The sequence below is a fragment of the Sorex araneus genome, chromosome 3 (genome assembly GCF_027595985.1).
Source record: "Sorex araneus isolate mSorAra2 chromosome 3, mSorAra2.pri, whole genome shotgun sequence".
Lineage (NCBI taxonomy): Eukaryota > Metazoa > Chordata > Mammalia > Eulipotyphla > Soricidae > Sorex > Sorex araneus.
Window position 1 is genome coordinate 130,382,726 of NC_073304.1, and position 26,520 is coordinate 130,409,245.

General features: G+C 37.8%; 1 protein-coding gene across 2 annotated transcripts in view; it reads left to right on the forward strand.

Moving 5' to 3' along the window:
- Window positions 1-26,091, forward strand: part of SNAP25 (synaptosome associated protein 25) — a 93,981-nt gene extending 67,890 nt beyond the window's left edge. Inside the window, exons 4-8 of one of the 2 annotated variants that reach the window (XM_004610924.2) lie at window positions 3,176-3,224; window positions 10,066-10,183; window positions 14,151-14,276; window positions 17,870-18,014; window positions 24,793-26,091. In XM_004610924.2, the coding sequence (XP_004610981.1) occupies window positions 3,176-3,224; window positions 10,066-10,183; window positions 14,151-14,276; window positions 17,870-18,014; window positions 24,793-24,861 (507 nt within the window). In that variant the 3' untranslated portion in view covers window positions 24,862-26,091. Of the gene's footprint in view, window positions 1-3,175; window positions 3,225-10,065; window positions 10,184-10,348; window positions 10,467-14,150; window positions 14,277-17,869; window positions 18,015-24,792 lie in introns of both variants that reach the window. The other variant, XM_004610923.2, reaches the window with a different exon arrangement.
- Window positions 26,092-26,520: the final 429 nt, after the last annotated feature.

The window sequence follows — 26,520 nt, forward strand, 5'->3', positions numbered from 1 at the left end:
ATTCAGGGACTTGGGATGAGTCCTAGATCTCCTGCATTCAATGCAGCGACTCAACCCATTGAGCTCCCTCTCTGGCCCAGAAATAGTGTTCTTTGAGAAATAAGAAAAAATGAACTTTCTGCCTTGTCCAGATAATATGGATATCCCTTCCCCTGTCCTTTGCACTTTCAGTACCTGAAAAAACAGTCCAGTTATTTTTAATAAATATGTTGTCAGAACAGGACAGACGAATATAAGTTCTAACCTTCATTGAGTATTCTTAACTTGTGTACAATTGTTGTCATCATCAAGCATGTATCATCTCATTTAATCTTTGTAGCCACCTTTCACTTTAAGTTTTCTCAAGGAGGTGTTTGAAGCATACCATGATTAACTAACTGCACACCTCTACAAATGGGAGAGGACGTGAAATCCTGCTCCTCTGAGTTCAGAATGCAAACTCTTATGCCAGATACTTAAAAGTCACTTTCATCAATGATTCCTACAGTATTTACATTTTAATTTGAAGATACAATAAGAAGCAAAAAATGTCTAAAACAGAAACGAATAAACATAGTAGCCCATCCTAAATCAATTCAGCTTCCCTATGTATTGTCTATATATATATATATATATATATATATATATATATATACTAGTCTTTTGAGAGGAACTAGACTTTTGATGGAAAACAAAATGTGTCTATCAATGTTAATTTATAATCCTGTGCATCTGAACCCTCCATAATGTTATAAACCATTACTCCAATGAAACATATTTAAAAGGAAGTGTCTTGGGCTCGAGAGATAGTGCAGTGACAAGGCACTTGTCTTGCATGCAGCTGGTCTGGGTTTGATCGCTGGCACCCCATGAAGTCCTCTGAGCACAGCCAAGAGTGATTTCTGAGTGCAGATCCAGGAGTACCACCTGAGTATCACTGAATATGGTTCAAAACAAAAAGGAAAAGCGGAGAAAGAAAGAAAGAGAGAAAGAAAGGAAGGAAGGAAGGAAGGAAGGAAGGAAGGAAGGAAGGAAGGAAGGAAGGAAGGAAGGAAGGAAGGAAGGAAGGAGGGAGGGAGGGAGGGAGGGAGGGAGGGAGGGAGGGAGGGAGGGAGGGAGAGAGAGAGAAAGAAAGAAAGGAAGAAAGAAAGAAAGAAAGAAAGAAAGAAAGAAAGAAAGAAAGAAAGAAAGAAAGAAAGAAAGAAAGAAAGAAAGAAAGAAAGAAAGAAAGAAAGAAAGAAAGAAAGAAAAGGTGTCCTTTGGGGTTTAGAATCTTGCTGCTCTGAAGGTTTCTCATCCCAGCAATATCAAAGATTTTTTGTAAAACACAAAAAACATGGTCCCTGAACTCCACAAGGCTATCCCTATGTTCCACTGAACCTCCTTCTCAAGCCCTCCCATTGAACCATCCAACCTTGTTAACCAAGAGTAACTAGGAATGACTCCTGGCCCTCATAATGCTGCTTGGGAAAAAATGCCCTCCCCACAAAATCTCAACCTCTACCCTGGTCTTCCTGAATCAAGATCTGCAATTTTAATAGGATGTTTTCTGTGTATGGAATCCACATGTGCAGAAAAGTTTGAGAAGTAGTTTAGAAAATTCTTACAGTAGTTGAGGATGATATTTTTAGTTTGCCTTGATAGCCTGCTATAGAAACATTTTCTGAAGGTATCAATTTTATAAATACTTAGATGATGCTAAGTATAGGCTGGGCGCTCTGCCAGCATGGACTGTATATTAACTCATTTAATTTGCATAACTCAATGAGGCATAAGCTATATTATTGCTATGTGAGATATAGAGCAATTAAGACATTTGCCTGAGGTCCTGTAACTAGGAAATAAAATTACCATGGTTCTAGTATCAGCTTTCCAAATCTGTTCCATGGATGACTCCTGAAGTCATCCTGAGCCATCACAGTCCACACCATGTTCTGATTTTGAAACTAAAGAAAGCCTAGAAAAAAATATTCCCCAAAGCATGGTAGGTCATTATGTCTATGAAAGAGAATGGTACACTTTCTGTGAAATGGTGAGTCTAAAAAAGCTCACAGAAATCATATTCAGCATTTTGTTAGAAAAACTGTTTCAAATGATTTGTTAAATTACTGTTTTTTAGTAAGAGAAAGAAAGCCTTTGTTGACCTAGACTAATATCTTTTCTTTTTTAGTTCAATAGAAGTTTGTAGAAAATAAATAAGGTAATGAGAGATGTGTACTTTGGGGTCACTATGAGGTTTCCTTGAAAATTCAGTTCATCTTAACACTATACAGAATGCTATTTTATACTTAACAATTTCCCTATAAAAGTAAAGATCCTTTCTTAATCAGTTCATTTTCCTAGAAAAGATGATTCATAAGCAGGAGTCAGGGGGCTATCTAGACTGTTCCTTTTTATGGTCCCCAGCTCCCACTCCCCTCCCTTTAGTAGTTCAGTTGGCATTTGGTTTATTTTGATAATAAGGAGTCAGATAAGAACAGCCTTTTAAAGAACTCTCCTACATAAAGGAACTGTAGTAAACTTTGTGGACGAAGTATTTTCTCATGCTGAATTATTGTGCAGAACTTTAGCTTTCAAAATAGAGAATCCCGACTTCTCTGATCTGTAAATCGGTTTTTTAAACCTTGCAGAACTTCTCTTCATTGGGAAAACAGGAGAATGTATTGCCTTTTGAGCTGTTTTTCTTCACTTTTGTGAAGCAAGCATTTCGTTTGATAAAATGAAAAATCTTGCCACCTAAGATTCTTCTGTATCTTTTCAGTGGGAATCCTTCCAAAATTTATTGATAGATGTATCATGCCAGAGAATATATTATCAAGAATACCTTGAAAGCTTTTCTTTTCTGTGATTGGCCTTATAAAAACTGTAGACATTTTTATTTTCCAGATATAGAATCACAGTTTAATAGTAAGTACGTATATTCCATTGCCATTCCAAGTCCCATCTTTAGCAAACTTCCTGAAGACAGGGCTGCACTCTCCTCTTTTATGAAGGGGACAATTGAAAATACATAGGCAATCCATTCCTCTGAGGCCCTCTGAGACCCTTTAATACCCTCACCATATTTTCTCCCTCTTCTTTCCTTTGATCTTTCTTTATTTTCCACTTCTAGGACTAATTGTTCCCTTACTGATTTTTCTTTCTCTCTTTTCTCTCTAACTCTTTTTTCAACTTTGCTACCATTATTGGAATATAGAGTAAAGATGCTGGTATCAGGACTTTGGTTATGTTGGATGAACAAGGAGGTAAGTTGATACTTCTTAAGTAAGAACAATTCCACATCTGAATAAAGTATATTTCTTTATTACCTGTATGTGCATAGGTGGCCATTTTGATATGCTACATCTACATGTGAGTGTGAGAATTATAGAAATTTCATCATATTGATTTTCTGTTCTTTTCTCTGTTGAAAAGATTAACAAATGTTTGTAAATATTGAGAACTCCTTCACTAAATATTATTTTCCCCATTGAGATACCAAACTTTGAAGGCAATGGCCCTGTGTTTGAAATTGTTTTAAATGATAACATTTTGTAGTGTGTAAGAATTCCTTTGTCTCTCTTTTCCCCAATCTTTCTGATAAATATTATGTTCTAATAATTCCTAGAAAGAGAAAAGGAATAGTCCCTCATGTGATCCATTTCTTTTGACAGTCCTACTTCAGAACCTGGGAGATTTGGTCTTCTAGTCATTATGGATAATCTTCAAACAGAATATAAGCAGAAGGGAATTATTGGAAAATAAAATATTAGAAGGTAGAGCGATAGTATAGCAGGTAGGACACTTGTCTTGCTCATGGTCACCCCAGGTTTTATCCCCAGTATTCCACATGATTCCTGTAACTCCCCAGGAGTGATGCCTGAGGACAGAGGCAGGAGTAAGCCCTGGGCACTTCCAGGTGTGGCCCCAAAACAAAGCAAACTAAATCAAACCATTTGAGATATATGATATATATATTTAATTTATTTATATTAGGGCATTAAAATTATTAGAAATTATAAGATGTTTTTAATGTCAAAGATAAAATTGTAACATTATTCACTATATGAAACACCTGAAGGAAACCCTTGGCATAAACCTGACAATAAGGAGCTTCTCCATATAACATACATAAGGCTTTTTTCTAAAATACAGAGCACTTCCATAGCTTCATAAATGATAGCAATATCCTGAGAAAACTGAATGTGGGATAAAAATCATCAGCTTACAAATAGACACATAACTATCTTAACAAAGGCACAAAGTATGTCTTAACTAATATCAATAATGAGATAGCAATCTTTAACAGATTGGCATAAAATTATTTCATATTTACCAATGCTCTGACTATGTTGGGAAAACAGTCTCTCATTTTACAGATGGTACTGTAGACTGATAAATATTTAAAAACAAATTTGAATATGTCTTCAATTTTTGACGTGTACCCATCTTTGGTTCCTAGAATTGCACTTCTAAAATTTTATGTTGCAGGTGTACATTTATAACTAAATGAAAAAATATATACATTTATGTATATGTAATAATATATATTCTAACTAAATAAAAATATATGTAGGTAAAACAGGAAATAACCTAAATATTCTAGTTGTGAAAACAGCCAAATGAATTAAAGAATGGGCAAAAAAGCATTCTTTAACCACAGAAATGATGATAGAAATCTTTATTAAATTCTAAAGTGTTAGAGTTAGGGTGGGGAGGTACTTGAAGAAACTATATTATATTATATTGGAGTGAAAGTATGTTAGGGTGCAACAGGGTATATATACTAAGAATCTATTAGCGGCATATATATCACTGTCACTGTCATCCCGCTGCTCATGGATTTGCTTGAGCGGGCATCAGTAACGTCTTCAAGTGAGATTTGTTGTTACTGTTTTTGGCATATCGAACACACCACGGGTAGTTTGCCAGGCTCTGCCATGCAAGTGAGACACTCTCGGTAGATTGCCAGGCTCTCCAAGAGGGATGGAGGAATCGAATCTGGGTCAGCCATGTGCAAGGCAAACGCTCTACCTGCTGTGCTGTCTCTCCCTGGACCTCTGGCATATGATATTAGGAAAATGTCCATGTCAGATCAAAGAATAAGAAGGCAGAACTAAGCAGAAAGAGCCTGGTTCCAGTGATGCTTCTCTGACACAGAAAAGATGGGGAAGAAAATTTTGGTTAGGGTCTGCTTCTACAGAAGAGCCTGGCTGAGGGGCAACAAGGAACAAAGACTGTTCAAAGAGCAACTTCAGGTTGTTTAGGAATGTCTTGGTTCTAGGACCCTCCTTGTTCAGTCATTGGCCAGAAGCATCCAGGGAGAGCATGGTGTCCATGCCAAAGTTGTGGAGTATTCCATATGCACAGCGACTGGAGACTTGGCTAATTATACTCGCAGCAGGAGGAGACCAGAGGGACTCACCTTATGGCTTCGTTTTTATGTTATTCTTTTTTATTAAACTTTATAAATAAATGCAAACCAGTCAACCCAAAAACAGCAAGAGAAGGTTTTTTGGTTTTTGTTTTTTAAAGAATTGAACTTTGGTCAGGGGATATAGCTGGGCAGCAGAACGCTTGCCTTGCATATGTGAAATCCTGGGTTCAACCCCCAGGAAAGCAAAATAATAAACACCAATGCTTTAATCCCTCACATTTTAAAATTTATCTTGTCAAAATTTGCATGCAAATAATGAAGTCTAGTGGAGTTACATTTTGAAGACATTACAGTAACTGCAGCAGTCTTCAAAACTTCTCCAGATGAATTTCCTATAATTAGAAAATTTGCTGGCTTGAACTACATAACAATGTTCCATATTTCAAAACTCAGAATGCAGTAAAACATTGCTTTTTTAAAAAATTGAACAGCAGGTTCCCACACAGAAATGCGACCTCATTTTCAGAGCTAAATTCATAAATATGCACTAAAATAATCAACAGTTCCAATTTATTGGAACTTTCAGCTAATATTTGTGTATCTTATTAACTCTGTCAGTTGAAATTTTACTTGTGAGGAAGTTAGAAAAAGAAGTATTTTAGTCAGAAGAAGGCTTTAGGAACAGTTAACAATAAAGCATTGACACGAAAACATGGAAAATACAGTGTAAAAATGTTGAATCAAAGAGAGAGCAACTGAGTAATATGCTTCCTTGAGTAGCAAATTTTATTGTATTTTGATGAAGAAAAGCAGGAGAGAAAATTTTCCAAAATATCCTACCAAAACCAAAAATATATTATACTTAAGAATAAATAATTTGGGGGCTGGAGTGATAGCGCAGTGGGTAGGGCATTTGCCTTGCATGTGGCTGACCCGGGTTTGACTCCCAGCATCCAATATGATTCCCTGAGCACTGCCAGGAGTAATTCCTGAGTGCAGAGCCAGGAGTAACCCCTGTGCATCTCTAGGTGTGGCCCAAAAAGGAAAAAGAAAAAAGGATAAATGAGTCCCTGAAACACCTATGTATCATATTATACCCTAAGAAACAAAAAGAATAACAGATTGTTAAATATTCTCAACTAAGATGCTTTAGTTATAGACACACTACATCTGAATTCCTAGGTTTAACTTAATTCCTAGTGTTGCCATGGTGAGTAACCTGGTGTTAAAACACATTCTTAGAAGCCTCCCAAAGTGAGTGACTTCTGCCAGGTCTTAATTGGTTCCTATTCCATTTACATTATCATAGGATAGTAAAATCTTGTAAAGTGACAGATGAGCATAAATCAACAATTTGAGCATAAATCAACAATTTTCTTTACTGCCACTGTACATGCATTTTGATTCTGAATATTTCATACTTAGTTCTCTGGAGTTAAGATTTTAAAATTTAAAATTGCTTTAAAATTTCTCTTCAGTTACATGCTACTCGATTTTCTATGCCTGACCACCAAAATTGTTGGCTGCTTCTACCCCGCAGATGCACAGGAATCTAAAGAAACAATCATCCATCCAAAGAGTCCCTTCCTGTTATCCAGCAAAATGGTTATACTCAGAAATTCCTTGTGGGATTCTTGTTTTATAACTAGGTTTCAGGAGAAACCAAGGAGAGCAAGAAAAGTTCCCAAGAAACAACTTTAGCACAATGTGGGATGATTTAATCTTTCACTTTTGTATTTCTTATTTCTTTTGTTGGTCTTTGTGGGTCTATATGTTTCAATGCTAAAGATGCATGCTGCTCTTGAATAATCCCCTAGGGATCAACTTCAAACTAAACAGTGAAATGTTTCATCCCTGTCTGGCAGAGTAAAGGCAGAGTTAAGACTCGTCCAGATAACTTGCTGACTTTCATGGCACTTAAAGGTAGCATTAGCTGAACAGCTCTAATGCCCATATTCCTTTATCCTTTATAAATGGCTAACTTTGTATTTTTTGATACAGTCATCATAACCACATGTGACTGTAAATTTAAGTTTCCATATGTTCATTAGAACTAAGGAAGATAAAATAATTTAGGCAATGTCTTATAACAGAATATACTCATAAAAGCTTATACACAAGTTCTACAACATTGATATCTAACTGTTCTGTTTATTTTCACCTGGATACAGGTTAAAAGGGCTCCATGTTACCTTACTTAGGAATAGTTATAGGAAAATGTCAAATTTAGATCCCTCCCTCAGCGTCCTGCTTTTGATGGATTTATCACAAACAACCAGCTATGCAGACATGGCAAAATTCTTGCTGCAATAGTTAGTGCATTATCTACTATGATATCTTGCCCAAGCCAAAAAGGTTTTCATTCCAAGTTTTGTACATAAAAGAAAACAGCCAAAATACAAGTTTAGGGATTTGAGAACAGTCAACTCTGGATAGCCCATTGCACCAGCCTTAGATTTTGTCTTAGAATGGAATGATGATTTAGTTTAATTTCAGGCATATCCTGAGAAATGTCTTCACAGAAATCACTGAAGTAGTGCAAAATCTCTATATGGCATATCTAACTCAATACACTCTGAAAAATAATACCTTTTTTAGATTGTCTGTGCAAAAAGTGGTTCCATAATATATTCAAATTAAGTGTTTAATTTATAATTGTATAGAAAAACCACCATCAACCAATATTGGTAGCTACAAAATAATTTTCTAAAGAGCTTCATATTCCCTCTTTCTTAACTATGTCCTTTTCTAAACAAGTTGGTAGAACCCAAGATGGTAAGGATATGGATTTGGACTTATTTGTATATTAGTTTAAATTCCCTAATTTTAGGCATCCAATAGTTGGTGCACCAGTTACCATTCAATGTATCTTCTGAAACAACCATTAGCATTTGGTTCAAAAATAGTTACTGAGGAGAAACTCCTTAGGAAAAGAAAATATCTATGTTATATATCTCAATGTTCTAATCCGTGGATATTTCAGCTGTCATTAGTTGAGTCCAGCATGCTTTCCTTCTGAACATCTTCAGTTGGAAACTGCAATCGTTAGCAATTATTTGATTAGGATTTGGCATTCCTAGTTCTGTTTGTATTGACATATTAACATGGTTCTTGTGCTTGAGGGATACTCCCAGCATTTTTCAGGGTGCCATAAATTTAATCCAAGGTGTTTTTTTTTTTCAGACAAAGCATGCACTCAGTCTTTTGAGCTATTTCTCTGCTGCATAAGGGTTTGCTTAAAGGCATTATTATACAGTTATCTTTTTGAAAAACATATTGCCAGCACTACATTGTTATTTCTCCCACCTGTCTTATGCTACATAAATGCTGAAAATTTGTGTTCACTTCATTTGAAGATCATAGCAGAGATAACGCATAGATTATTTTCCTTCTTCAGTGTCACAAATGGAAACATACTTTTGTGTATGTACTTCTTTTCCAAATGTACAATCTTCCTAGTCTGTGCTTTAAGTGGAATTATCATATTATTTTTAGGTTGCTTATTTCCTCAGCATGAATTAATGTGAAATTGCTTCTTAGTGATTTTGTATGCCCTTAATCTGGAAATATATATGTATATAATTTGTGTTCTAATTATTCCTTTATTCTCAGAGGCATAGGCATGCATGCAGGAAAATATAGATAAAAATAGAAATGAAAATGTAATTAGGCTTTATATTTAGACATCCAAGACATCCCATGGCTGCTTTCCTTTAATGATTCTTAAAGTTATTTTAGAAATCTTTTCATTATACTTAAAGGTACTCATTTGATGACATACTTTTGAACATTGGTCAAATTAGTGTACGTAACCTTGGAAACCTAGAATACTTTTTTATTGATGATTTGTACCCCAATACACTAAGATGATTTTTGCTGCTGTCAGAAGTCAGGACTCTTCTGTGTTCCAATCCATGACCTCTACTCCTCTGGAAATCCATGCATTTACTTTTCCTACTTGGTATTGCTTTATGGCATTCCCCCCCCCATTACAAAGAATGAGAAATTAGGGGCAGAGGCGGGGAATGACTTCCAAAGCTTCCACAGAAATTAAGTCATGGGATGAAAAAAAGAGGAAAATGTTCCAGCACTGGTAAAGTAGCTGTATTGAATGTTATTTGTTTCTGTTTGCTTTTGTTACTAATTTTAAATTTGAAATGCTCAAAACCAAAAACTTTATATGGTCTCCTTTGACTGGACAGCACTGGTAGAAAAGAGTTCTAGTATCTGTGACTAACGATCGCTGTAGCTTTTGCTGTTTTCCCCAGGGAAGAAGATGGATTTTATTTTCTATCCTTACCAGCTTGAAGATGCATAAAAATCAAAAGCTAAAGATATTCTAAAGCTGAAGCAGATACTGTCTATAGTAACATTACATATGAATGCTGAAAACTTAAACTAATACCTGTTTTCCTTTCTTATTGGGTTTCACTGAGTCTAAGTAAGTGATTATGCTTTGCTGTTTTCCTGGACGCTCAGAATCAAATAGGCCTACCTATCCCATCTCATCACATTTGAATTACAAACTATTTGAGCATCATTTTTGTTCATTTCCTTCCACCTATGTCTGTGTAGGATGCCAGCAGCAGGCTACAGCAATGCATCCTCTTGGACAATGCATTGTAATCGCTCTTTCTCTTTCAAATTCCGTTTCACAAAGTCATTTCTCATATTCTGTTGGAAACCCAAAAAAAATTCATTCCACACTGTCATCCCTTTGTCCTAACCAGAACAACTCGATCGTGTCGAAGAAGGCATGAACCATATCAACCAAGACATGAAGGAGGCCGAGAAAAATTTAAAAGATTTAGGGAAATGCTGTGGCCTTTTCATATGTCCTTGTAACAAGTAGGTACTGGGTACCAGCTCTAATCTGTGGCGTCCAGTTTTCCTTCTTTCTTTCTTTCTTTTCTTTTTTAATGTCAAAGTGAATGTCTGAAGTTTTGTCTTTTTTTTCTTTGTCCTTTTCCATCTGCTTCATTCTGTGGGGATAAAATACTTGTGTTTAATCAGAACAACTGGAACGCATTGAGGAAGGGATGGACCAAATCAATAAGGACATGAAAGAAGCAGAAAAGAATTTGACGGACCTAGGAAAATTCTGCGGGCTTTGTGTGTGTCCCTGTAACAAGTAGGTGCTGCCTGCCTGCCTGAAGCTTTGGTTTCCCAAGGCCCATCTCCAAGCCTTGACAAGCTCATTCCTCCCAGGCACAGAGGCAGGATGAGCATGTGGCATGCAGAACAGATCAATACCGTCTCCGATGCATTCATCTCATAGCATAGATGATATTATTAGGAGTTACTGTTGATGCATTAAAAATCAGGCATACTACAGTGAAAGTTTCACTGTCAGCAACTTTTATTGATGAACGTTTCAACATTTTTCATAAAGTGTACCTCAAGACTAAGTCAACCTCGAGAAGGAGGCACTCCCCCCACCCCCACCCCACCCCCAGGGAATTGTTTCTTCTCTCAAACTCAAAAGCCAAATTTGAAGACTTAGCAAAGACCTGGGGGTGAGACTGAAAAGTGACATGTATATTTTAGTTTCGATTTTTCAGAAGCAAAAGAGACAGGCAATTTGGCCCCAGCAAGCATTCCTGATGCTAGAGGGTAAGACAAACTTTTCCCTTTCACCTGCCCCCACAGTTGCCAAATCTGGTTATGCCCAGCTCTTTCAAATGCAGAGGTGCTGAGTCTTTTGGCAAGAAAGGCCTCAAGCCTTATCCAAATTGGACTCACCTTTCCTAAATTCTTCCTCTTGGAAGATCTATCTGTACACTGTTTGAAATGTTGAAATGTGTAGATTTTGCATGCACAACATCACAAAACATTCAACTGTTCTAAAGGTTCTGCAACGCTTTTTTGGAATGTAGCAGAAATGTGACATGTGGTTATAAAAGTTTGCAACATAAGGAATCTGAAAAAATGAGGGTTTTGGAAGATAGTCTCATTTGACTAGCAGTGAAAAACAAATTAAAAAAAAATGCATGATCAGATTGTCTGACATGCATTTGGAAAATTAAACCCAATCTCCCTAACCCTCCCCTACTTTCCTTTGAACAGAAGCCTTTTTACTTTTTTTCCTAAAAGCTCTCCTGATTCTAGTTTTATTAATAGAAATTGATGTCCTTTTAGCTTGTTAAGTGACCACTCATCCTTTAAACTTTGAGGCTGATTTAAAATATCCCGCTTCCTGTTTTGGAGGGGGAGGGGCTCAATTCACAAACAAATTTTAATCTTTTTAATTTTTTTAATAAAGAATCATCAATAGTAAAGCCTGACTAACTGGAATCTACCTAACCAGAACCCTTGACAACATTTTTACTTTTATTCCCTTCTACCTTCAGAAAAAAATTTAAAAAGATCAATGAACAAAGTGGGGGAAATCACATTAGCCATTTAAAGTAGTTTCCCTTGGAAGAAAATTTATGAACTTTGCCTTTTCACATTCAGTCTCCTTCCAATAACTTCCTTATTTACCAGACCAAACAGTAAGGGTTGGTATTCAGGGAATAGGTCATCAGAGTTAAAAGAAACCAAACTAAGGAAAAGTACAACTTTGTTCACTACCGGATTACTCTAAGGCAGAACTAAGTGCCTCGACAGTCTAACAGATATTCAATAACCACATTTAAAAACCACATTTTTCACCAAAGGGCCTGTTCATTAAGAAAGCCATGTAATCCACCAAAATGACTCACTACCAAGCATTCCAGTTAGTCAAGACTTCACTGCCTATCTTTTCCAGTGGCATGCTGCCCCTCAAGTGAACCTTCCACCAATTGTCTGAAGAATTCCAAGATTTACATTTTCCCCTTCCATCAACTGTGTGTGGAGAAAGGGTGGAGGCAACCCACTTGCTCCCAGACAGATTTTAATCGTGTGAAGTGATGGCCCCCACGAATACAACATTGTGGTTGGCACAAATTCTTAATTGCACAAGAGACCCTAACTGAGCTTCAAAGCTTGACTGAAGTGTTCCCTTCTGTGTGTAAATAATGCTTTAAAAACCATGTGTCACAACGCAGTGGCTGGTGGTGCCCTGGACTTTCTGAGGGCTTCGCCCGGTCTCGGCATGTTTCGGAGGACTTTGATAGCTGTACGGCAGTTCTGTGAGTCTATGTGCAGCATTGTGGGTGCAGTGATTCGCCTTCTTTCAGAAACGCAAACTCTATCACCCTCTTGACTTTGCCAAAGATGGTCTACTAGACATTTGACATAGCAGAAAACATCACAAGGTCCATATAACTTGATTAACTAGAAGGAGGGAAAGGGCAGGAGAGGGGAGTGTTATGGGGTGGATTCGGGGGATGCCAGACTGTAAGTTCTACTTAATTGGTTTTTGAGTCTGCCCCACGGAGGGGGCTCATGGATCTTTAGCACAGTAAATTCTAAGGGCTGTGCATTTACACACTAGATTGTGTGGGTTACTGAAATCGCATTGTACATTTCCTGATATGTCTTCAGTGTAACTGGGTACCCAATCTGAAAATATCAATATCAAAGCCAGTCTTAATAAATGACTGTGGTCTTCTCTTGAAAGAAAATGGAAAGGGAGCTAAATTCTGAAATTCTTTTTTAAAAATGTTAAAATGGTACCAGATGAAGCTCTTTTGTCTTGGACTAAAAGACGTGTGGTTTCTACTATGCAAAGAACCTAAAAACATCTTTGATTGCCTTTAATTATAAAACACCCACCAAAATATGCTGCACATTTTCTATTGGGCACAACAGGTATGCCTGGATTTTAAGTCTCTCTCCAAGGCAGCTCAGTGAAATATGGCCCATGGAGACCACACCAGTTCCAGATCACATTCTCCCTCCACACCCCCAGATAGTTCAAAGTAGGAATGTGTAACCACTCCCATCCTGCCCCTCAGTCCGGCAAAGAAGCTCTTGAACCTGCGTTTCAAATCCTCATGAAGGCTATTACTGTCCTGCTAGTGCCTTTTCTGAGAATGGTTAACTTCTGGAGTAGTTTGGCTTAAATGAGAATGCTTCACTTTCTACTCATGCCTGTAGCTGGTGCATGAAGAAGATATAGAGGAATTTCCCTTTTGATGCTAGATGGCTTGTTCTCTCTTCTATTTCCCTGCATTCATTTCACTACGCCTCTTTTACTTTTTGTCTCTGTGGACAAAGGTTTGTACATCAACTCTGGATGTATGGTGACTGTTTGGAAGTACCGATATATTATCTAATTCAAATCACTCTCGAGGCAACTCAAAGACCGTCACCCTTGGCCAACCACCAATCCTTTATGTCCTTCATGCAGAGTTGGAATGGTTAGTTCCACACATGCGTTGGGGGGAAATTTTTACAAAGGAATCTTTGCATGATGGTGTGTAAAATCTTGGTCGAGTATGTTTTCTTGGTAACTGTGTTGCTGTGGTGTGATGTACACACTCTACTTGGCAGTCTTGTTTTGTGTATGTCTGCCAGTATGTTTTTTTCTGTGTGTTTTGTGTCTCAAAATATACCCATGTCACTGAAATAGAACTGAATGTCCTCCAGCTACTTTAATTTATGTCTTCAATCCAACTAAACCACAAAAACAAAAAACATGGACAGCCTGTGGGCAAAGGTTGCATTCCTGACAATTGCAATTGACTTCATTGGAAATTAAATGCTGAGTAGCTGAGACATGGTGGTGGCCAACTGTTGGGGTCCAGATTATGATATATCGGTATTCTCTAATGCCTCAAATTAAAACTCATTCGCTTGGTTCAGTTCTTCGCTTGAAGAGGTAACCATTGTTATGAGCCTGATGACCCACCCTCTTGCTTGGGCACTCACCCTCTTTTTTGCATAGGCTTAAGTCAAGTGATGCTTACAAAAAAGCCTGGGGCAATAATCAGGATGGAGTGGTGGCTAGCCAGCCTGCTCGTGTAGTGGACGAACGGGAGCAGATGGCTATCAGCGGCGGCTTCATCCGCAGGTGAGCTTCCTGTACATAAAACAATAGTGCCAACTTTTGAATAACAAACCTCCCAAATAAAATGCTTCTCAAAATAACCATCATCTTATGATTTATGAATCTGTATTGTTGTCTGAGCAGTTCTTCTGAGAGCCTGTCCTGGGCTCACTCATCACATGCAACTGGGTACAGGATGATTCAAGATGGCGTCACTCACCTGTCAAGAGAATGATGGGGCCATCAGCAAGGCACATCGGATCTCCTCCGTGTAGCCCTCAAGCAACATAGCCCAGACTTCTTTCATGATGGTGGCAACATTCCAAGGGGCAGGCACCCATGTGCATGCACTTAGCAAGCTTTGGATTTTGCCTTGTTTACCCAAATTTCACTAGATTAAGCAATTCACATGGTAACATCCAGTATCAGTTTGACAGTCAAGGGCATTTCCTTCTGGAATGTTAGTGATGTTTGTGGATATATTGGCAATTTAATAACAAGAAATGCCAATGTGGATAGGGACTAGTAGTAACCTACCAGTAGGATCCTGAAGAGCTATGAAAACAAAATCAATTACTAAAATCTGATGATAGTTATAAATGTAGTAAGGTTATAGGGAGAGAAATTAATTAAATTTAATATTCACTGCCAAAAAATAAAAAGGAAAGTAAATATCCCAGCTTCTCACTCCCCTTGCCTTCCAGTCTCACTTTGGTCAATGGCCAAAGCCTGCTGCAAACCTCTGAGGAAGAGGGCAGGGATAAGTCAGCTGTAGAGAGGTTAGTCTCTCAGGACAGGAAACATGGAGGGTCAGAGAATGGCTGTGAGGGAACAAATAAGAGTATCCTGGCATCGCTGGCTTCTTAGTAATCATGTCCTTGACATCTGGATGCAAAAAAAACCAAAAATCCCTTAAATATCTATTTAAAAATGTCAGTTACTAGGGTGAGATATAGTGCAGTAAGGCATTTGCCTTGCAAACAGCTGGCTTGGGTTCGATCCCCGGCACCTGTGACAGTCCCCTGAATAATTCCTGAACACAGAATCAAGAATGACCCCTGAGCATCACTGGGTGTGGATCAAAAACAGAACAAGTTAGTTACATAGAGGTGTGAATTCAGAAATAAGCATTCCGGGGAATGGAGAGTTAGTATAGTGGGTGCGACACTTGCCTTGCACATGGCCGACCCAGGTTCATTTCCAACACCTGATATGGTCTACCCGAGCAACACCAGGAGTGATCCCTGAGTGCAGAGCTTGGAGTAAGTCCTGAGGATCACTAGATGTTGTCCTAAATAAACAAAGGAGTAAAAGAAGGGGAAGGAAGGAAGGAAGGAAGGAAGGAAGGAAGGAAGGAAGGAAGGAAGGAAGGAAGGAAGGAAGGAAGGAAGGAAGGAAGGAAGGAAGGAAGGAAGGAAGGAAGGAAGGAAGGAAGGAAGGAAGGAAGGAAGGGAAAGAAGGTAGGAAGAAAATCACCACCCAGGAGACCATAAAACAGAATAACTATAATAGAAACTTGTTATTACGAAAAAAAAGAAAACTATGCCTTTTTACATGGTAAATGATGAGGGCTCAGTGTTTGTGTATCACTGTTAAACAAAGGTCACTGTTCGTGTATCTATATTGAGGTTATTGTAGCTGATGTTGTCAGACTATAAATTCCAGTGAGAGGCATAAAGTTCCCACTTATATAAAGTCCGGATATCTACCTAGAGCCCGGCAGATTCTATTCTTGTTTCTGTCTATTCCTGGGGAAACTAGAGCAGAGATTCGCAGTCCAGGTTGTGCATTTATTTATTTTTAAAACCTGTGTCTGGTTTTAATCCACATCAATTGACTAAGCTCAGGTTATTTGCTACAAAGTTAGTCAGAGATGTGACTTAGTGGCTAAGCACATACCTTGCATGAATGAAATCTGAGTTCCAACCCAAGGACCCCAAGTACCCTGAGTAATTCCTGAGTACAGAGCCAAGAATGACCCCTGAGCATCACTGGGTGTGGATCAAAAACAAAACAAGTCAGTTATCCCAGTCCCCCCAGTCACTCTACCCCTGTCCCCCCAAAACAGAAGGGAAAAAAACCCCTAGCATCAGGAACTCAGATAATTCTAGTTGAAATAAAAGCAAAGAACCTTGGAAACTGGAGTGTGCCCCTTAGCTATTTGTGATCATTTCAATTAACTAGTTTCTCTTTATAAGAAACCTAGGAAGCTTCTCTTTTAAATTTCCCTGGCCTTTTTCTATTTTAAAAGCCTTATTGGGACAGTCTGCTTTAAAAGATACTATGCTCACTCTCCAAACATTTTTATATTGGCCATGTGCAAGGCAAGTGTAAAATGTTTATTATCCAACTCAGCTTTTTCCATGTGCCTCAGTTCCTTTATGCATATAACAGAAAATATCATAAAATACTGTCATTTGACTTAATACATTTTTCTAAGGACAAAAACCAAAAAAGTCCATATATTTTGAAAAATTAAATGTTGTTTCACTTACATGTAATACATAAAGAAATGTGACAATTAAACTAAATAAAAAATAAACCTTTATATAAAATGAAAAAAATGTTTATTATCCAGAACATTCCAGAATAAATATCTACTGACTGCACTAAAGAATTCGTACCATTTGAAAAAGGGATGAAGTGCAGTGGAAGAGTGCATGCCTTACATGTCACCACAAAATGAAAAAGAAAAATAAGTGCCCTTTTAAACTTTCAAGTTGGACTATAAAAAAAGGACAAAGTAATAAGACATTTTAAGAAACAAGTCCTTCCCCATGAAAATCTAGAACAGTCATCTTTAATCAGTTTTCTCCATACTTATAATCACCTGTTCACAGCATCACTAGAAAAATGTCATTGATTGAAATCTGAACAATAAAAATCAGCTTGAACAAGTAGCTCCTTAGAAGTTCTGGAAAACAAGCAGGATTGAAGGGCTGACTATAATTATTACCTTCTCATGAACTTGAGTCCCAACTGGGAAAGGAGATATGCAGAGAAATTCTCTGATTCAGCACAGTAAACATTTTGTTTCCTTCCTTATTTGAGTATTGAAATTTTTGGTTAACATTTAGGAAGATAAATACAGCCAATAGTTTCACCTTCTTTCTCTGACCTGAAATTCTTCCAACTAAAATTATTTCATTCTTTTTTTAAAAATGAAATTTAGGAAAAACATATGAAGGAAGGCAATGCTTTCTATTGAAGCATGAGTAGGGCTGGAGAGATAGAATGTCAGATAAGGACACTTGCCCTGCACGGGGCAACCTGATGAGTTCAGTGCCCAGTACCAGATACCATCCACCAAGCTCCACTGGGAGTAAGCTCTTTGATCACCCCCATGTGATCCAAAACAAAAGAGTGAGACAGATATGTTAATCCATTTAATATGCCTTCCTGAAAAATAGAAATTCAGTAGTTCTGTAAGGCACACTTATGCACAATTCTTTCCTAACATGCGAAAAACAGTTATGTTCTCACCATGAATGGTGATTAAGGAAGGACCAAAGTGATACCTTAAAGATCTATGGATTTATTTTTTCCACCTAAGCTTTGTTTCTTTGACTTCTGAGTTTTTTCTCACAGTCTTCTGAAAATCCCTCTTTGGCTCCCAGGGTAACAAATGATGCCCGAGAAAATGAAATGGATGAAAACCTGGAGCAGGTGAGCGGCATCATTGGAAACCTCCGTCATATGGCTCTGGATATGGGCAATGAGATCGATACACAGAATCGCCAGATCGACAGGATCATGGAGAAGGTGAGCACGCGAATAGTCAAGTTCTGTTACTCGTTACTAATTACTTCTTATGAAATAGCCAATGGGAAGCACGAAGAGCACAACAAAATCTTCAAATTTTGATAGTGTGTGCAAAGCAGTGGTAGTTGGAAATTTCCCCTTAATTTTCAAAGACACAACTTCAGCAACAGATAAGTAAATAAGAGAGCAAAATTGAATATAGCAAAATCACCTCTACTTCAAACATTATGGTAGACACTGAAGAACATATAAAGATGAGAAAAACACTATTCCATTGCACAGGAACTGAGGCTGGGGGCCTTTGTATGAATTTACTAGTGCATAAATATAAGTTGCCCAAAGTCATATGTAAAATACTAAGTAAAGTTAAACAAAGAAAGATTTTAAGGTTCAGGGATGGAAAAATCTTCAAAAGGAAAAAAAGGGAATTTGGATTGGGTCTTGAAGTGTGCACAAAAGTAGAATTATAAAAATAAAGTCAGGAAATGAGAAAAGAATAGTTATTTTAGCTTAGCTAGAAGTTGAATACAAGCTTTGATTTTATAAATGTCAAAGATTTAATGACAGTTCAAAAAGGCCCAGATTCCATTTCCAGGCCAACGGCGCTAATGTCCGTGTTTCAAAGTAGGGTGCATAGTCTGATGAAGTTCACGCAAGGACAGCAGCTGTGGCTCTAAAACTGAACCCCCAGTGTCAACATGAGGCATAAGAAAGACTATTGAGAATAGAAGAGAAGGGGTGGGTGTGGAGTGCTTGAGATTAAATAGAGAAAAAGACACACTGGATAGCTTTTTAAAAAGGCTTCAAACGTCTAAACCTGATACGCTATTGTACAAATCTTTGTTCTTGTTTTCTACCTCCTTCCTAATCAGTTACCTGAATATTGCTTAGACCCTCTGAAATACATACAAATGCCAAAAGAAGTAGACACATAATAGGTTTAGTAATAAAAGTGCATCCTTAATATATTCATCGAATATTATATGAAGTATGAGTTTTCCCATGCATAATAGGAAATATTGAAGTTCTAAACCAGAAATCACAATTTTATTTTTAATAATCTATCACTTTGGCAGAGAAACGTAGTTTTGAGATATCTTGAATCATAAGGCTAAAATATTATTTCTTGATTACCTAAGCAGTCTCCTCTAACTTGATAAAAATAAGTGAGAAGATATAAAGGGAACACTTTATCCTATTGTGCCTTGTGCTCTCTATATTAAAAATATCTGGTTGTATATTTTGCCCGATCAATACTTAGCTAAATAAATGTCAGTATTAGTTGGAAAAATGCTTGTGCATAACTTACTTCTGCAAGTCATGACATGCTCATCATTGTTAAGAAGACTTTGATATGAAAAAGCTTTTAAAGCTGGGCAATCAATAGATTTTAGAGCAAAATTCAAAGTTTTGAAAAGCACTGCAGTCAACGTAAACTGGCCTAAGTCATTATGACCCTGAAAAATGAACAAGTAGATCTGCTACACTACCTTCCATCATGAAAATTATCTGGGGAAGAAAAGAACAGTGTCTATTTTCTATCAGTGAACCCCATTCACTCACAGATGTAGGTGGATAATATATCAAAGCCAATTAGACTTCCAGGAGTAAGTTTTACTAACAGAGGGAGGTCAAACCTTTATCAATAGTGTACTTTAAGCCAGGAAAGCATTCTTAAAAAGTCAAGTGACATTTTAACTCTGCCACTTAGGATTTCTAGTTCTCTTTCTAGGGAAAATATTTCATTCTGACCCAGTTTGTTACAAAGAAAAATTTCTTTTTTTTTTTTTTTTGCTTTTTGGGTCACACCTGGCTCTGCACAGGGGTCACTCCTGGATCTGCACTCAGGAGTCATCCCTGGCGGCGCTCAGGGGACCATATGGGACACTGGGAATCGAACCCGGGTCGGCCGCGTGCAAGGCAAACGCCCCACCCGCTGTGCTATCACTCCAGCCCCACAAAGAAAAATTTCTTAAGCCTCTAAGATTTCATTGGAAGTTGGATAAGTAGGGCCTGGAGTGAGAGAGTACAGCAGGTAGGGTGTTTGCCATGCAGGCGGCAGAACCGGGTTCAATTCCAGCATCCAGCCGAGTTCAATTCCCCATACACCACCAGGAGTAATTCCTGAGTGCAGACCAGGAGTAATCTCTGAGAACTGCCGGTTGTTGTCCTCCCTATTCCCATCCCCAACCCCCAGCCCCCCACCCCCTCCAAAGAAGTCAGAGAAGTCAAGTGGGAAATAGTCACTATGGCTTCATAATTCCTTGAATGCTCAGCTGTTTTCAAAGCATGGAGGGGGCGTTCCTGAAGTGACAGTATCTCGGGTAAGGGTCTTGCCTTGCATGTGTGTTTGATCTCCTGCCTTCCATATGGTCTCCCAAGCTCTGTCAGGAGTGATCACTGAACACAGAACTTTGAATAAGCTGATAACTGTTGGGTGTGATCCAAAAATTTAAGAAAAAAAAGGGGATGTTATTGCTTTTGAATAACTAGCATCACAACCCCCCTCTCCCCCTCCCCCAGACATACCAATCACAATTTGGACATAGGACATGGGAGTATCTAAAAGTCTTCTGAATATCTAAGGTTATATTATATCACACTGTGCAGATATAATTAAAATCTTCAGATATTTCTTCCGTTCTCTCATAACTTGACAACAAACTTACCAATCCCATCAATTATGATCCTGTTTATTACTCAGATTAATAGTGAAGTTTCAGGGGGAAAGAGGAGAGAATTGAAAGGGAAGAGGTCTGATGGACTGTGGTGGAACAATAATGGTACTTGGGTAGTAGAATTATATTTGTGGTCAGGTAATATACAACTGAAAAGGTGTGAAACTGTACTTGTAAAACATGTGACCTCTATGAGAGCAAATATATTTTTTTATTATAAGAGGAAAATAATAATGTTTGGGAAACTAAGACAATGCAATTTTCCTTGTAAAAATTACTTTGTCCATTGAAAAAACCTTGCTCTCTGCTTTAGTGTATGGCATGTATGTGTTATGCACATACATACATATGGTTATAATTGCAATAAATACACATCTAATATTCTAAGGTTAAGGCTAAAATTAGGCACACTTGTATCAGCTGATCTGTTTTGTAAGAAACAGATGTCCTTACTTAGAAATTGTCAGTGGTAGATGTCATGCAAACAGGGAAGCAGAAACACAAGAATTTCTCAGATTTTTCAGTTAGTAAGGAAGCACAATATTTGGAATCTAAGATCTTGGGTTCTGACAGGGTTTTTTATATTCACCAGCTTAAAACCTTGTTTCCTAGCTGAAAGATTCTGATAGAGTAGTACAAACCTGGGACAAGACTGAGCTGCCATGTAGGTGATGAGGCTACCAATATTGCCAGCCATGTTCTAAAGTTGAGGAGATTTCTGGTTCTCAAAAGGATGACTTGAATAGCTCCTTCTCCTCTTGTACTGTCCCTCCTGTGGTCATCCTGCCTTTCCCTTCAGGAAAAATTATAGTAGCATATTTTATCTTTATTAAGTCAACAATTTAAGCATTTTCCAAATAAAAGTATGCAAATGAGATGAGGCATATTCCATAATTAAATTATGAAAGCACACAAATAGAATGATGACAGAAACATGCTCCAAAAACAAGGAAAAGATTTACAAGGAAATTCTTTCAAGATGTTTTTCCAGAGCCAGCGAGATGGCTCAATGAGTGTGCTCGGATGCAGGAGTCCCTGCTTCAATCCATTGCACTTCATGGTCCCCTTGAGCACCACCCTTAGCAAATAACCCAACAGTGAGCCTGGAGTAGCCCCTGAGCACTGCAGGTGTGGCACCAAAACAAAAGAAAAAAGTTTAACAAAGGCTCTATTTATAATGTGATAAAGACATGATGCCCTTTTGTGTCAGGTCTGGACTTTTAATGTGCTTCATAAAAGATTTATGTGAAAATCACATATACCCCTTGAACATAGTTCTGGTCCAGCTCCTCCCAAATCCTTTGAGGTTATATAAAGAGTGACCTCGTGTTCTATTTTAAAAAAATCCCCTTGCACAAGCAGGTGAAAACTCTCTAAATGAAAGGAATCCCAGAACATTTGTCTGTTGAAATGCCATCCATTTTGAAATGGGTCATTTTTATCACTTGTGTTTTTCTCAGAATTTAGTCTAGAAAATTAATTAGCATAGTTCAATCTGCAGGAGCACTTCATATTGCTCTGACTTTCTAGTTTGCCTTGGCATGAAAGTGTCATTATTTCCTATAAGATTTATAACAGAAGAAAGGAGTTAAGTAATGCCAGAGAAGATACATGTTTTTTTAGGTTAGGAACTAAAGGACAAAAATGTGAGTCTAGGATCCAGGCAATGATACGGCAAGTAGAGCACTTGCCTTGCACACTGCCAATCAGGCTCAGTTCCCAGCACCACACATAATCCCCTGAGCCTGCCAGGAGGGATGCCTGAGTGCAGGGCCAGAAGCCCTACCCCCACCCCCATAAAACAATCCTAATATTGCACCCAAACAAGTGATCAATCAAGAAAAATTAGTGCTTTTATCTTACTTGTTTTTAATACCAACCTTTGACTAGTCAAACTGATGGTAGTGAAATTGCCGGATAATGCAGAGTTGTAAATAGTCTAGCAACACTTCCATTTTAACTTGGCAAATTTCTATTTGACTATGGACATCCCTAGTGTATGGGAATTCACAACTAAACTTAATAAAGAAGACCAAACTCAGTTGATATGAGAAAGTGCTGAGCACAGTAGCAAGATAAAACCAGTAGCCACTGAAGAAATACTGATTAATAGAAAAACAGTTGTTTTCTGACACTGCCTCTGCTTCCTCCTTCTCTTCCCCGGTTGGAGATGTCGGACATACCAATCACAACAAGCAGAATATACTCTGAATAAGGTCTTTTCTTTTTGCCATTACTTGCTTGCCCATCAGTGATGTTGAGAATTGTCTGTTTTCTGGAAATTAAACATTTTTCCTGACAGTAGCTTTGTGTTTATGCCACACATAAGTAACACACGTAATGAAAAGAAACTAAGACATAAAATTATGGTAAATATGATCTATTAAAATAAACCAGTTTGGGGCCGGAGCGATAGCACAGCAGATAGGGTGTTTGCCTTGCACGCAACTGACCCAGGTTCGATCCCCGGCATCCCATATGGCCCACCAAGCACTGCCAGGAGTAATTTCTGAGTGCAAAGCCAGGATTAACCCCTGAGCATCGCTGGGTGTGACCCAAGAAACAAAATAAATAAATAAATAAATAAATAAATATATAAGCCAGTTAATGAAGGACTCCATGGAGAGATACAAAATATTCATGCACTTTCTTTTTTTTTTTTTTAATTTTTTATTGAGTCACCATGTGGAAAGTTACAAAGTTTTCAGGTTTAAATCTCAGTTATACAATGCTTGAATACCCATCCCTTCACCAGTGCTCATATTCCACCACCAAGAATCCCAGTATAGCTCCACCCCGCCCCCTCACACCCCAAACCCCCCCACGCCCCTAGCCCCCCCACCCTAAGCCCCCCCCGCCTGTGTAACTAATAAATTTCACTTTACTTTCACTTTGATTGCATACAATATTTCAACAAACATGCACTTTCTTTTAAGGAAATATTTTCTGTTCATTTTTCAGCGAATTATTTATATATAGCAGGCAATATAAAATAAATTATTCAGGACCTACTATAGGTGCCGGCTTTGTGGGGTGGTTTTTAAAATTGGAAATAATGATGGTGGGAAGGTGCAACGTGGTGGGATTGGTGTTGGCATGTTGAATGTAACAAAGCATCATAAACAATTTTATTAAAATATTAAATTAATGAGTCAGAGCTATTGTACAGCAGGGAGGGCATTTTCCTTGCACACAGCTGACCTGGGTTCGATCCCCGTCATCCCATATGCTCTCCCGAGCACTGCCAGGAGTAATTCCTGAGTGCAGAGCCAGGAGTAACCCCTGAGCATCGCTGGGTGTGTGACCCCAAAAAAGCAAAGTTAAATTAAATTAAATTAAATTTTTAAAAATAAAATGTAGTTAGAAGTACTAGTATTCATGCTTTACATGTGAGATATCAGGCCAATCTCTGGCACTGCCAGGAGTGAGTCACAAGCAATGCATAGAGAGTAACCCCTGAGCACCACTGGGTTTGGCCTTAAAACAGGAAAAAGAAGTCAGTCACAAACCATAAGTGAGTCATCTAAATGGAGCTTAATATTATCAAATGAACCAAAGGCAAGGCAATTTTTCACCCAAATAGAGTAATTGTAAAGTAATAAATCTTGAGCATATAACTTTTGCAATACATTATCCTGAGCACTTTGTATGTAAGCTTACTTTAATCTCAGAACAGAAATATAATTATTAACATTGATCACCAGTTGGGACTTTGACATCAGGCTGTTTACCTTCTGACTTTAGTTCCCCCATGTATTAGTACAATGACTTTAATCAAATTGCCTGAATCCTCTGACAGTATTTCTCATTTTTAAAAAAATGAAATCAATGATAATGTGTGTCCTGAACCCAAAAACTACCTCAGTGGGGAGAGCACATGCCTGGCATGTGTGAGTCTACACGTTTCACCCCCAGCACTGTCTGACATCACCATCGAAGAAACAAAAGCAACAACAAGAGGCAGAACACAAATGAAGGGACAGTCAGTTCTGACTGGGAAAGTTTCAAGAGCTTTCAATAAGAAGCATTTGAAATGTACCCAGATGAATGAATGACGGGTTTATGGATAAACTATTCCTTTTTCTTACTCTCTTTTCTAGGCTGATTCCAACAAAACCAGAATTGATGAAGCCAACCAACGTGCAACAAAGATGCTGGGGAGTGGTTAAATGTGCCCGCTTGTATTCTCTTCCAGTTGCTGTCTGGCAAGATGGCACCTTCATGCTTTTCTCATGGTATTACCTAGTAGGTCTGCACACACACACACACACACACACATCAATTTCTCCCTTTGTGACTGTTGTCTTGTGTCAATCATTAGCTTCTTAGCAATATTTTGTGTCTTTTGTTTCTTTCTGCGTCTCATTTTCCCAATGGTTGTATATAGTGGTCATTTGGTGGCTCTAACTCCCTACATAAGATGTCTTGGGCTTCATTTTTCTTTTACTCTCTTTGGTGGTATTTGCTGAATGACAACAATTTAGGAATGCTCAATGTGCTGTTGATTCTTTCAATACACAGTATTGTTCTTGTAAAACTGTGACATTCCACAGAGCTAACTACCATGGTCCTTTCTTTGGTGTCAAGCTCTGAAACCCCAAATTTGCTGTCTTTTGTTCCTCATGGCTATCATCTGTCTTTATGATTTCATGATTAGACAATGTGGAATTACATAACAGGCATTGCACTAAAAGTGATGTGATTTATGCATTTATGCATGAGAACTAAATAGATTTTTAGATTCCTACTTAAACAAAAATCTTTCCATGACAGTAGCATACTGATGAGAAAATACATACACATACAATAACAGCAAAACAATAACAACAAAGCATGCTCAGTATTGAGACACTGTCAAGATTAAGTTCTACCAGCAAAACTGCAGTAGTGTCACTTTCTTTCTGTCAATATTTAGGCTTATTGATCATAATCATCCTTTTTTAAAAAATGAATTTTAAAAAAAGATGAATTTGACACACTCACCATTTAATCATTTCCAACAAAATACATGTTTGGCAGAAACTATGTCAATGGATATGTAATATAGGGTTTGTTTGCTGCTTCTGAAGACTACGTTTCGGGGAGAGCAATCTGCTTGAAAAAGTGTGGAGATGTAAATTTTGTAAGCTGGCTCTTATAAATCACCATTTTCCTGTGGTTTGTTATCAGTACAATTCTCTGTTGCTTAATCTAGAGCTATGCACACCAAATTGCTGAGATGTTTAGTAGCTGATACAGAAACCTTTAAAAAATATTATAAATGAATGAAATATAGATAAACTGTGAGATAAATATGATTATAGCATGTAATATTAAATTCCTCCTGTCTCCTCTGTCTGTTTGTGAAGTGATTGACTTTTTGTAGCTAGTTTAAAATTATTAAAAATTATAGACCCCCAGGTGTCTGCTTCTAGTTCTTCATGGACCCTATTGGATTTAAACTCAGAGGGGAAGGGAAAGCCTGATAACTCACTCACATTGCTCCCCAGAGAGCCAGTTCTGTGTGCAGAAGATATGGTGTGGAAAAAGCAAATGTGTCCTTATTGCATGATTCCAATGGCAACTGAAACTTGATTTCTAGAATCTGTTTCAGAAATACCCATGTATAGGTTCAGTGTTAGTTGTGGGCAGAAATAGAGATGAAGAGAAGAATCTCTTAAATCTATATGAAGATAAAGAGAAAATTCATGGGAAAATATCTTTCGTATTTTAATTTAATCCTATGAAGATACATAAACTCAGGTGTCATCAATCATCAATCAACTATGATTTTTACTTTCTAAGTTTTTCACTGCCAGGGATAGAATCCAGAACTCTAAGCATACACA